The sequence below is a fragment of the Etheostoma cragini genome, chromosome 12, assembly GCF_013103735.1.
Source record: "Etheostoma cragini isolate CJK2018 chromosome 12, CSU_Ecrag_1.0, whole genome shotgun sequence".
Lineage (NCBI taxonomy): Eukaryota > Metazoa > Chordata > Actinopteri > Perciformes > Percidae > Etheostoma > Etheostoma cragini.
The window spans coordinates 12279073-12293337 of record NC_048418.1 but is presented as its reverse complement, the minus strand read 5'-3'; the positions used below and the strand labels follow the sequence as shown (position 1 = coordinate 12293337).

Sequence of the window (14265 nt, the reverse complement as noted above, 5' to 3'; positions counted from 1 at the left end):
ACACACACACACACACACACACACTGTAGCAACAGACCCCTGCAGCAGCAGCTGCGGCTGTGGATGAAGCCGTGCCAACATTTTAAAACTGAAGTCACACAATTCCATTCAGCAGTCATATTGTGAAGGCAAAGCTATTCCAGTTAATCTCTCAGTTATGCTATTACAAAACCTCATCTGTTCACAGCCTCCTCAGGGGCTTCATATGACTGAGTAGAATATGAGCTCAAATGCCTAGAGGAAACATTTCAGTAGGCTCTCAACCACCACCACACCCACAGAGCTGGGATCTTTTATGGATAAAAAAAAAAAAAAAAAATCTTCATTTATGCCATTTTTTTTCTTTTCCAAATGTAAGGAAAACGTTAAATCATCATGCTACTTCAGTCACACAGTCCAACTCCCTCTCCTGTGGGATTTAGGATACAGACTATGAGCATGCAGAGAGAGAATATCATATTGGCCCTTAAAAAGAAAAGATCAACATTAAGGGAAAATGTGCTTTCTCTCCACTCTCATGTCTGTACAATAAATATAAAGCTATAACAACAGCCCGCTAACTTAGCTTAGCACAAAGACTGTGAAAGGGAGGAGACTGCTTGCCTGGCTCTGGTCCACAACATTCAGGGATGGGAGGAAAACATGCTCCGGTTAAATGACATTTGAATTCATTTTCTGCAGCACCTGAGCAATCCTAGAAGTGGAATGCAAAACGATATAGACTAGCCCAAAGGTACCCCAAAAAATGGTTTAATCGGTACAAAAACCACATGGTAAAAACAACAATTTGCTGAGGGTTATGTAACAGACCGGCTGCCTGACAAAAAACTACATAACATATTCATTAGTGAGCTTGCATGAGGTGCATGTAGAAGGATTTGATTTATTTTGGAGAGAGCCAGGCTAGTGGTTTCCCTCTGTTTCCAGTCTTTATGCTAATAAATTTGCCAGCTCCTGGCAGTAGCTTCAAACTTAGCAAACGGAAATGTGAGTGGTAACAATCTCTTAATTTAACTCCAAGCAAGAAAGTGACTAAACATATTTCCAATAACATCCTATAATAACTCACATGGATGAAAGCTAGAATTTCATGTTGGGATATTTCAACATCTAATTAAGTAAGAATTCTGACAATCATGTTTCACAGTCATGCTGCAGTAGGCCCAATTCTGTTAGATTCTTTTTTTGGGGGGGGTTCCCTTTATTTTTAGTGACAGTGGATAGACATGAAAGGGGGAGAGAGATGCGGGATGACACATGAGCAAAGGGCCACCGGTCTGTTTCAAACCCGGGCCGCTGCAGGACTCAGCCAACATGGGGCAAACACTCTTACTGGGTGAGCTAGAGGCCGCCCCATATCTGTCGGATTTAATGCTGGGCAGAGGTGCAATGTTACGGCCACAGTAATGAAATCAATTGTCCCAGTTTGGAAATATCTGCCTATATTTGGCAAAGACTGAAATGGAATACGGAATGCCTTCACGCTCTGTCTCTCTACTCCACAACCATTAATCCATCTGCCCTTCTTTTTCCTCAGGTCCCTCCTATACCATTGTTTTGGACGATGGTTTAAGAAAGGGAGGCACTGGTGATGGGGCCCTAATCATGACATCACAGCTGAGGGTAGTCGAAACATCTGGTCCTGGGTGTGGAGCCATGCTTCTCCCCTCTCCATCAAGACTGGCTCCAGCAGTGAGTCAGGGCCCTTAATGAGGACCAGACTTCACACATCAGACTGAGGTCACAGGAATCTCTGGAGGTTGGTATGTGTTCATGTATAAAGGGAAAGAGGTGTGTATTGTGTGTGAACCTGTGTGTGTGTGTGTGTGTGTGTGTGTGTGTGTGTGCTTGTATTTAATTGTGTACTGAGAGACCGGGAACTGAGATCCAGTTAGGTGGTATGTGTAAACAAGCTTTGTTATCACGGTGCAAGAAAGAAGACCTTACATGTTCATAAAGGGAGTGGATGGACCAGCCTGTCTGGTGTTCTGATATTTGGGAGAGTGAGGCACAAAACAGTGCGAGTAAATCATAAGAGTAGTTAGGAGGGGCTGACCACGGCATGTCAAACTTTAATTCCTCTTAAAAAACTGGGGAATTCCTAGGAAAACATGAATTTAAGTCACAGGAAGTTTCCAATGTGGGCCTCTGCCTCTTGGTGCTGGGACATATTGAATGACATATTCAAGGCAAGCATGGGAAGCCCAGTTAACCCGTGTCCCCCCTCTCAGGGAAATACCCTGTGGCCATTAATGGGATCTGATTCTTCCCTCCAAGCCTCCATGTAGGCCAAGCAAGCAGAATGCATTATATGGAGGATTATCTTCAGGAAAAGTTTGTGTTTACACAGATGTTAATCCCACTTGATCAACTGATATGGTGGAAGTTGGAGAGGAAGTTGCAAAGGAGTTTTGTATATTTAGTAATTTCAGTGCCTGACTGCGCTATCGGGAGAATCCATAGAATTTTGAGTGGCGAAATTGTGCCTCAATCTATATCTAATTACAGTTATACGGCACATCTTTTCGGCTACACTGAAAAGTATAAGGTAAAATAATAAATGTGCTTGTTTGCTTTCTTGCTGGAAGTTAGAGGGAATTCCAAATAAAGTTACAGCCAGCAGCACCCGGTTGGCCTAAATGGACAATGGACAATACCAGGCTGGTTGTTTTCAGCTGTTTCCACTCTTTATGCCGAGCTAAAGCAGCCTGGTGCTGGCTGTGGCTTTATGTTGAGCATACTCTTCTAATTGCAACGTAAATGCAGTGCACTCCTTTTTCATTGTGGTGTCCTTAAGCATTGCTCTGCACACAAGTCCCATGCTGTCCTTTGCTGCCACAGCACTGCTTCTACACTTTCAAAAGCCCCACCTCCACCTTAGCATCCACCTGTAGGCTCTGAGTCTACATTCCCCTAAGTTGGAAGTTATTGCCGTCATCCACAACTCTCTGCTGTGCTGACCTGGCTGCTTCATTTTGGGGAATGACAAGGTCAGAGCCAAACACAAATGCTGTCCACATTCAGCATTCACATAATAATCAGTTCATACTGTTGCTGGCTAGCTGATGTTCTGAGTATTGTTTTCGATCTGCTCATTCAATAAATATTGATAAATATGACCAAACAATGACTTGGTTGATGTCAGTGAAAGCCAAAGAGGCCCTTTGATCATTCCTGTCATTTCCTTCTGAAGACATTACCACAGATACCCAATGAAGCAAATAACCATCACCAAACCACCAACTCACCTGGCTCTTTGGCGGTGACATCTTTCAGTACATGTTTGGCCATCGCAGACAGCTGTGTATGGAACCTCTGCAAGGAATTCTGCAGTGCAATGATGTCCGCGCCGTGGTTTCCACAGGTGGCGTTCATCCTGTACACACAGTCCCGCAGACCAACTACATGTTTCTCCAGTCCATCTTTGAGCTCTCTGATATTTGCAGAAACCCCATCTAGCCTTCCACACACCTTTTCCATTCTGCTCACACGTCCATTCACAGTAGAGATGTCATCAGAAACACCCTGTGTATTCTGTCTACATTGATTCAGTTCAGATGACACCTGCTTACTGAGCGTATCAAGTCTGTTACCCAGCTCCTCCACCTGACGCCTGGTGTCATCTGCCTGGCTACTGAGTGTTGCTGGACTCCCAGTGCCACTCTGCTCTGCATGGCAGCATGTGGAGTTTATTCTGTGCATATCCTGGTTGTATTTGCTTATTGAGTCACTTAACCCGGTAACAGCACCAGCCAGACCAAGCACATTATCTTGGAGATTAATCAATCCCTTCTGGAAGTCCTCCATCGTCTTGACTTGTCCCATATTTGCGACTGACTCCCTTTCAAAAATGACCTCCAGTTGCCCGAGCTTGTCCGTGTTGGCCCTGACATCTGTGTTAAGAACATCCAAGTCATTCCTATATCGACTCAGGTCCTTCAAAATGTTTTCTAGACCTTTAGGTGTGGGTGATGAACTCACTGCACCTACACTAAGTCCTGAGCCTGAACATCCTGCAGAGCACAACTCTCCAACAGCATTGACCTTCTCATCCAAACCTTGCAATAGGAACTTATTGTCGTTGACTTCTGTCTGGATGGCATTCATGGAGTCAACGGACATTCCAGGGAAGGAGCTATTCCACATTTGGTTCTCCATGCCACTCAGACGCTCCTCCAGAAGCTGCCGGAGTGCTGCCACTTCGTCCAAAATCGTACGGGTCAGCTTCTCTTCAATATAGAAACAATGAGTCTCTGCATTTTGCTCTGTGATATTAATGCGTGCCTCCAGCTCTTCCACCACTAGACTGAAATCATTGTCTTCTTGAGGTTCAGACAGGTGCCCTAACTCGTTGTCAATGCGGACATTCAGGATGCGGTGAGCCTCTGCAATACGATCAATCTCACGCCAAAGGTCTTTATGGTCACTCCGATCCTCCTCTACTTTGAACGGATCTGTCTGCCTTTGAGTTCTTATAGGTCCATCTGCGGCAGCCATGTCCAGACGTAGTGCTCGAATCTCCTTTCTCAGATCAGCTTCTTTGGTATCTACCAGCTTGGTCAGACTAGCCAAACCTTGATCACGGTTGTCTTCCCAGGTCTTGATTTTGTCGTTGCATGAGCTTTGCAGCTTGGCCATCTGTTCCTCCACATTCTGGTCTAGCTCCTTCTTCAACTTCTCAATTTTTCCATCAACGTAGGTCTGTATAACATCAAACTCTGCTATGACTGGACTCTGGGATTGAGAGGCATCCATCAGGACGCGGATCTGCCCCTCGTGACTTGTCATGGTTCCTCTAAGGTCTTCCAGAGCTTCACCCTTGCTTTTCAGTTCGTTGTCGATATCGTCCAACCGGGTCACTATTTTTTCTATAGCGTTGTCTCCAGCCATCCCACCTTTAGTAGTCTGATGACCATCCAGCACTGCCGGGTTCTCCTCCGTGCCTACAACCGTAGCACTGTCTGGTGGACGCATGTTGTTGAGAAGTGTCATCAGTATCTTCTTTGTGTCTTCCTGCAGCTCTGTGCGGAGGTTGGCGGTTAACCCTGTCAAAGCAGATTGGAGATCAAGGACTGTCTGAGACAGACGCTGAACTTCACCTTCCAGAAGACGCACCTTATCTGTCCCACCATGCCTCGTCTCATGGTGCCCTGTCTCTCTCCGCTCTGGCCCTATGATCAGAAAATAAGTTATTAGATTATTATCATTTAGATTCTCTCCTTCTTTGGGCAGAATAACACTAAGCTAGCTTAAGTTAGCGATTGATCTCAATATTGCTACCGCAACGATACTGTAGTGTTGACTATTGGTGTTTTCACTAAATATTTACACAATAAGATTTTTGATAAATGATCATCAGTAATATGGATATAACGACTAAGTGGGTAAAGGCAAATAATAGTATAACAGTTACAACAATTCGGTAAGTTCAGAAATAACGTCACTTACTGTAATGCAGCCTTTAAAACCAGGAAAAGACACTACTTATGCCATATTACGATACTACGATATCCAAAATCTAAGACGATATCTAGTCTCATGTCACGATATCAATATAATATCAATATATTGCCCAGCTCTAGTTAGTGGTAATTAATTTGGAAATACATTGATTTTTAGCATACATTGAAGGAAAAAAAAACTAATATAGAACATGAAATGGAGTCTTACTCTGTATGTGTCTGGTATATCCAGGATTTGGTGTGAGGTAAGGCTGCGTTCCCTGAACGGTTTGTCGGTCTAGGGGTGGTTTTACGTCTTTACAGTCCACACCTTGGTAACCAGGACAGCATCTCCACTCCAACTCTGTGACTGTTTTGAAGGCAGTCTTGTACGTGGAACGAAACCGATTTTGGTATCTGTAAAACAAGGTAGAGTAGGGTTTTTTAAATCTCAATCCCAACATGAATATAAAATGGGGAACACTGCGCTTTTTTCCAATATCAAACCCAGACCATTTGTGAAATGTTATTCCTGTATTTTTGTTTGTTTGTTCTACATCCACTCTGCCATTCCGAAGGGAAGACACTGTTCCTTTAATACATATTTTTTATTAGAAACTGTCACCGAAACCTTTTGGAACATTTTTTAGCTTCTCTTCTGTTCCCCATTTGATAAACATTTCAACTTTCTAGCCATTGCAAGCAGTTTCCAAAGAAACAACAGATGACATCACTTCCCTTGAGGCAGGGGTCATTTCATGCAGAACATCTGGAAAGTTAATAACTGAAACAATCATCTTTGCACATTTCCCCAACTGACACCCTCACTGATAACACTGTTCTAGCTTGACAGGAAACTGAAAACTTTAACACAATGGCTGTAATCAACTATGTGTGCTTAACAAATCTCATCCTCACAAGAGATAAAGCCAGCACATCATGTAATAACTAAAATGGAACAACTTGAGGTGTCTCTTCTCACTGCCAACTCTTCTTGCTTTACTCAAAAATGTGGAAATGTGAGCCTGTGACCTTAGAATTGTCTGTTGCCAGGGATCTTTTCCACAACACAGTGGCTCTTGTGTATGTGTTTGTGTAAGTCGATCACAATGCTCAACCACAGATACCATGTGTTGTTTCATAATGATTCAGAGAGCTAAAATATTAAATTGCAACACATGTTCCAGTACAGAATTGATGACAACTGTTGCTCATGCACTTACTGGATACTTCCATTTACAACAATCAATTACTCCATTAGAGGAGCAGATTGTTTTGTTCATCTCAGTTACCAAGTTCTAAGTTATCAGGTTCAGATTTTCTGATAATAAATCTCCTTCCCTGTTCACAGCTGTTTATCATTCAGCCAGAGTGAAAGCAGAATACAACTTGGATGAGGTTCCTTTTGATGTGGTTTCCAAATCAGTTGATAGAAATGTCTATTATTTTTGCATGTTGATAAAGGCTGCAACAGGACATTGAGTTTTGTTATATTGCAGACCACCTGTTCATGACATATCAACAGCTGTGAACCCTCTGTAAGTGTATTGTAACATATAGTAAATCAAAAAGGTAAAAGGCAACAGTGGTCTGAATGTTAAAGAAATATTCAGAACTAAACCAAATGTCTAACTGTTTTCATTTAGTGACCATTCCATTTATGATCTTGGAAGGTCAGCAGTCCCCTAGCTTACTCAGATAACTGAGTACCTCTAACCCAACCCTCTAAGAGAAAGGGTATCTGTCCCAGGTATGAGCTGATTTTCTTACAATTTCAGACACTGTTTACAGTTCATTAGTGTCATTTTCTTTTTTTAAAGATACTGTAGGATGTAAGGTAGCCTATGTGTCATTATATCAGAGGAGCTGATTAAGCTAAATGACTATTGCATTTGGCTTTGGTCAATACTCCAAAAAAACATGAATAACAGTACACATTTCTGCCAATGGAGTTTCTAAGGCCACTGTGAGAACCATTCAATGAGAACCAGGTCTCGAGAACCATTTTGTATTTGAACTCCAGTCTATCTCATACACTGAAGCATGCACCCTCGCCCCTTTCCCCTTTCCCCTCGGGTGCTCACGTCACTTTTTGCTGGCAGTCGGTCCGGTAGGCTGGGCAGGGGACCACCACGGGCTCCTGGAAGCTCTCTACACTCCCCTGCACGGCACAGCTAACGTTCCTGCGCACCACATAGGCACACCAGTTCCTGAGGAGAGAGGCAGTGATAAACAAGAGCTTCAAAAGATATAGGCTAGCCTATCCCAAAAGATATCAGCAACATGTTAGATGAAAAATGTGCATAAAATAACATAACTAGTTTTTAAATAAGGATTTTTTTTTTTATTGATTTAGGATCACAATTCGGTCTTTTTCAGGACGCTTTTCCTAAAGATTGCGTCATTTCAGTGAGATTTGTCTTACTTATTAGCCCATTTTGGTTTATCTGGAGAGAGTGGCAAACGAAGTAATGGTCCCTTGTACACATAGGAGTAATCACTGACATTCCATCGTTTATCTGGATGTTATCACCTATTGGCGACACTGGCAAACTCGAGCCAATTTTAGCCACAGGCTGATAAAAGCCCAGCGAATGTTCACAGGCTACATAAATGACCATAAGTCTAAACCTCCGAGGTGGTCATTCCGATAAATGAGAAGTTTGGACTTTGTCGCTTTGTTATTGGCAACTAAGCAACAAAAGCGCACATATTTCACATTCAGGAAAAGTTGGGTTAAAGAAACGGCCGTGTTGAACTGGTTATTATGTCTTTAACAAAAACCGAGAAGTTCAAATTCTTGGCCATATAAGTGTAACAAGCCATTTCTTACCTGTTTCTGTGTCTGTGTACCACTCCAGTGTACGGAGACCCTTGGAACAAGTCATAAGAGGAGGGAGACCCGTTAGTGAAGTGAAAGTTCAAAAACAGTGTGAAAACTGTCCACCGCCAGTCCATCTCTCCACTCCTGCAATTCATACCTAACAAACGCCTTGAAATAAATATCCCTAGCATAGAAAAAGAGGGTCACTATGTTATTATTATGCGCGACGTTCTCAAACAACACAGTCACATTGCTCCAGTAACTAAACTCCAAGTTGGGGGAAGTCCACATTCACTGAAACTCCCTTGGAATGACGTTTGGGGCCAACACCCTCCTCCCAAAGATTCACCAGAAAAGAAAACTGGGCCCAGCCTTTAAAAAAAAGTTTAAAGCTCAAAAGGTGTTTGCTGTGTGGTAGGCCTACTGTTTTCCTTGAATAAGTAGATTAATGTAGATGATGCTGCCATCAGAAAGGAGTTGGGATACAAGTTGATTACGTCTTTTATTTGCCATCAGCCAAATAATTAACACCTCACTGATGAACATAACAGGATAATGTCTCGTAACCCCCAGGGTTGAAAGAGCTGTGTGTAGTGGTAGTGTTGATGATATTCATGGCCAGGGATAACAGTAGTAATTTACATTATGTCTGCTCTGTTGCTGAGTGGGGATATGGGGGTTCTTTTCTGCACTGAGAAAATTCTGAGCTATTTGCTGAGCAACATCTTAATGTGGAGGGAGACAGAAAGTAGGACATTAGTTACACAAGAGCTTCAATTCTATTCACAGCAATTGAGACAGGAATTCATTGTCTGTGCTTTAGCAATGCATGAAAGTGTGAGAATGAGATTTCCAAGCACAAAGTGGTGCTGTGAATGTATCTCTTTTTTGTGAGATGGCCTTAAGCAGTTTCTCAGGGTGCACACTGTATGACTTTTTCCCCAGTCAGTTAGATAGTCAGTCAGGTAACATACACACACACACACACACACACACACACACACACACACACACACATATATATATATATATATATATATATATATATATATACATATATATATATATATATATATATGGGAAGAATAACAAAAAAGGAGACACATACCCAAGGGAGATTCCTTTTTCTTTTTAAAGATTTTTTGGGCTTTTCCGCCTTAAATTTTTGACAGGACAGCTAGGTGAGAAAGGGGGAAGACGTGCAGGAAATTGTCACAGGTCGGATTCTAACCCTGGATCTCTGTGTCGAGGCGTAAACCTCTCAGTACACGTGTACCTGCTCTACCACTGAACCAACCCGGCCACTCACCCAAGGGAGATTGATAGTTAAATAAAGACGGGGGAGAATTCAGTAGATTTGGTATAATGATTCAGTGGGATGCTGTAAAGCATTATGGGAGGAAGATATATTCCGTATAAACACACATGTGGACCCTCCTCTGAAAGAACCTTTCACAATTGAACGAGCTTATTTTTTTCATAAACTGCTCTAAGTCCAGAGATAACACTTCTTTAAATAAGATTGCACAATTTAATCAAGCAGTGTGCACCAGGCAGGCCAAGTGATAGATGCTGGAAATGGTTATGCAAGTAAATGATGTCTGCAGGGATTTGATTTTCAAGTGTTTTGTCAGCCTGAGCATCAGGTAAACTTGACAAGTCATTAATATAATCCATACCTCCACCCACACAATCCTTTAATGAGATTGACAATTTCAGTGATTTCCTTTTGTTAATTTCCTCCCACTCTCTTATATTTACACATAATTCTAACCTATTAAGCCTTGTTAAACATTTGGTAAACCTTGACTTCTACCTCAGGCTATCCAGGCAGGATAAAACAGGTTATTAATGGGGTTCATGGGAGTCAGATTAGTGACCATATATAGCGGTTTGTTTGGTCACCAGAAGAGGGCAGCCTAGCAGCAGTAAAGCAAGCAAAAATTCCTTCTAGTAGTCATGGCAATTCCTTTCCAAAAGTGTTGTTAGTTATAAAATGACATTTCATTACTGAGGCAGTAGAAGCGCCCAACTTTATCCAGCTCCATCAGTTTGCCATGTTCCGTTCGTCAATATGTTCTCCTATGTCAATTATATGTGTTATGCACTGTGAATTTACCATCATTTGTTGTTACTGTACATTTCATTTTAACCATGTTATCGCTTCTACTAAATCATCATACTCTATTTCTGTCTCTGGTTATTTGTCACTGATACCATAACACTTAATATTTAGAGATGTTTGTTTATTGTCACAAGGTGATCATTTAATCTCACCAGTATGAAAATCACACATCAAAAGCCACATGATCTGTTTCCCTTGCTCTTATTGCAGATTAAGGATTAAAGCCCTTGCTCTTAATATAGTCAATTACTTCATATATGCCCTGACATTCCTGCAGAATGGAAGTTAGATGAGACATGACTGAAGGAATATTCTCTGCCATATCTTTCAATTTAACATAAAAAACCTATGATTTTGGCCATAAATCCAGGGGATGTTTCCTCATTTCACCTCTCTCGGATCAATTTCTTTTGTTTTTTAACTTTGCGGAAGTTGGAGGACTGATTGAAATTGGAATAGCCTACATTGAACTAGTGGGGTGCTTTGCAGCATACAATGCATTTGTCATAGAGACATGCACTTTGCAAGGCCACCCCTCACCCAGACTACGTTTATATCCTTTAAATTGAATGTGCTCCCACTGAAGCAGTAACCTTTGTCTTTTTAACTTTTTAACTAATTGTGCGGGTGCATCTTAGGGGGGGAAACACAAAGCAGTTTTTTCTTTGAAAAGAGCCATTTCATACATATATCCTGGCACATATCATACGTATCATGTAGATCAAATTAAATCCAGCTATGACCTACAAGCATAGTGGCTTCTTTACAGTACACATGCCCTTGTATACTTACAACAAGCCTGTCTCCCAGGGAGAGTGAGAGTTGCTGCAGAGATTGCTTTCATTTGACAGGCAACAGCTATGCGCCATGCACATTACACTATGATACTTACATGCTGCACTTACACTGGGTGACTCAGTGGGGGAACCAAGACATGCACGCACTGCCCACACAGGTAGTTTTCAAAGTGGGGTGACGGGGTTGCCTAAGGGTGGGACCGTTACTTCAGTTTAACTTTTCCTTCCTTTAGCGTTAAGCACTGAAACTGAGAGTAACGTGGCGTTTAGATGACACATTTCACCTTATTCACTTTTTGCAAGATAGTTTGAGCTAAAGTGAATTTAAAAAACGTTCTTCTTCTGAAGCCCTGCACCTAAATTATAGTCTACAGATTTAGCATTACCATGCATCACTCCTGATGTGAAGATGCTGGATAATTTGTCCCTTTTTAGATACATACCATACTATATGAACATACACACATTTCATAGCACGATGAAGCAGTTAAAGACTCCTTTGTCTCATTTCATTCTGTTACCCACACTCTCAGAGGCTTTTTGAATATGTGTTAGTTGTAAAAAAAAAAAGCAGAAATGATTATACCTCAGAGAATCCTGTCTTCCACTATTATTTTTTTAGATTTATCCCTCTTGTCTCCTCGTCTCACCTCTCCCTTCCTGTTCATTTGCTTCCCTCTTGATAAAGACTAAGTTGTAGCATTGTCGCTTTATAATAGTTGATTGATCAAAAATAGCACCGTAATTAGTCAATCTTTCAAATATGAGTGACACGTGCTTTGTCAGATTTATCTATTAAAGTCGTTAATTTAAATGACCTACTTTGAATCTGATTGTAGGTTTAACTTTTTTTGCTGAGGAAAAAGCACAACAGATTCGAGACACTATCATGATCACAACATAAGATTATAGGAAAGTTCAGACAAATGTCATGATTAGAGACGGACGGGGAGACAGACTTGAAGACAAATAAGGAGATACAAATGCCTGTTTTGGATAACGCGCCCTCCCACACACTCACAAAGTCCGCCCCCTGAGTCCCTCACACATGCACAAACACATGGGCCTTTTACATGCAGACACACACACACAGCAGATTAGGAAAGTTGATTTATTGGTTGTAAAATGTTAATATAGCTATAAGCCACGCTCATGAATTGTTAATTAAAGCCGTGACAGACTTGTCACCTAAAATGTTAATGAGGAGAAATTTGCGTCGAGGCTGAGAGGTCTCTGTGAGCTTCTGAGCAAATACAACAGATGAGCTGAATCCACGAGACCCCTATACGCTATAATAAGAAATGCTGAGGGCACCTGAGATGGGACGTAATTAAATGAATGAATGGCGTGCCTGAATTAACCATTGTGATAGTGAAAGGGAGTCATGAATATAATCCATTTTTACCCTCAGCCAGTCTATATCTGTAGGCCTACTGTCTTCAAACGGATTCATCAAAGGTGGGAAAAGTATTTTTATCTTTAGATCTTGGACAAGATAAGATAAGATAGAACTTAGAAGGTTTATGGTGATAGTGCATGATACTAATTCTTAAATAATTCTTAATTAAGCCACTGTCCAGCACTAAGAGAGGAGTACTATAGTGCAGACTCACCTGTATCATGTCTGAAATTGGAGAGTTGATATGTGGGGTTCCTCAGGGTTCTGTCTTGGGACCTATTCTGTTCCTCTTAAACATATGTCCTCTAGGACAGATACTTAGTCAATTTAGTGATTCTTCTTCACTTCACAGCCTACTACCCCTCCTGGGGCATAGGCCGCCGACAAGGGTTCTCCAGGCACTCCGGTCCTGTGCAATTTTCTCTAGTTGGCCCCAAGAGTGGCCTGTTCTCTTGACGTCCGCGTCGAGGTCTCGACGCCAGCTGTTTCGGGGTCGACCCCTTTTTCTCTTCCCCTGAGGGTTCCAGGAAAGAGATTGCCGGGTGATGTTTGAAGCCGGCTTGCGGAGAATATGCCCTAGCCATCCCCAGCGCCTTTGGATGATCTCTTCATCTGTCAGTTGTTGATTTGTTCGTTGCCACAGTTCTTGGTTGCTGATGGTATCGGGCCAGCGGATCTGTAAAATGCGCCGCAGACATGTGTTGATAAATGTCTGGATCTTCTTGGTGGTGGTAATGGTGGTCCTCCATGTTTCGGTGCAATACAACAGCACTGACTTAACATTGGTATTGAAGACCCTGATCTTTGTTTTGATGGAGAAGACATCAAAACATCAAAACAAAGATCAATTTAGTGATATATCTTACTATTTGTATGCGGATCAAGGATACTGCTCGTTTAAGGATACTGAGTTCTCTAAACTGTCTTCTTTAATCAACTGTGTGACTATTATCAAACAGTGGTTATGTGACAACTTTTTGTTTCTGAACTCAGATCAAACCGAAACACAAATTATCGCCACTGAAAGTCGAATCCCTCACATAAGGCAGCACATTGGTGACTTAGGCCCGTCTATCCAGCCAAGCCTCAGGAGCTTATGTGTTGTTTTTGATTCAGCTATGTCCTTGGAGCCCCACTGTAAACAATAAGTTAGGAACTGTTTCTTCCAAAGAGGAGTATTTCCAAATTAAGAACACTTGTAACTAAGGGGGAGTTAGAGATAATCATTCATGGTTTTATTTCTTCTTGCTTGGATTACTGCAACAGCCTTTTTACCAGTTTAAATAAAAAGGAGCTTTACCATCTCCAGGCTGATCAGAACTCTGCTACTAGGATTTTAACACATTATAAGAAAAGAGCCCACATCACGCCTGTTTTAGCAGCACTTCACCGGTTACCAGTCCAGTACAGAATTCAATTCAAAATCCTGGCCCTTACTTTCAGAGCCCAGCACGGTCAAGTTCCTCCATACATCTCTGACTTGATACAGCTTCATACTCCCACCTGTAGTCTGAGGTCATTAAGTCAGAGGCTTTTAGTGGTCCCCCGCACTCATTTTTAAACTAGAGGGGATCGATAATTCCAAGCAGTGACGCCTAGGCTGTGGAATGACTTGCCTCCCTCTCTACATTGTGTGAATTCTTTGAAAAAGCAATTGAAGACTCTGCTGTTCAAGCAGG

The 14265-nt window shown here is 41.9% G+C and overlaps 1 protein-coding gene across 2 annotated transcripts in view; it reads right to left on the bottom strand.

Annotated features, from left to right (window-relative positions):
- Positions 1 to 8561, bottom strand: part of emilin2a (elastin microfibril interfacer 2a) — a 19386-nt gene extending 10825 nt beyond the window's left edge. For both annotated transcript variants that reach the window (XM_034887053.1, XM_034887054.1), the window contains exons 1-4: positions 8275 to 8561; positions 7526 to 7651; positions 5671 to 5858; positions 3249 to 5171 (exon numbers count right to left, since the gene is read on the bottom strand). In XM_034887053.1, the coding sequence (XP_034742944.1) occupies positions 3249 to 5171; positions 5671 to 5858; positions 7526 to 7651; positions 8275 to 8456 (2419 nt within the window). In that variant the 5' untranslated portion in view covers positions 8457 to 8561. The remainder of the gene's footprint in view (positions 1 to 3248; positions 5172 to 5670; positions 5859 to 7525; positions 7652 to 8274) is intronic.
- Between the last annotated feature and the right edge of the window lie 5704 nt (positions 8562 to 14265).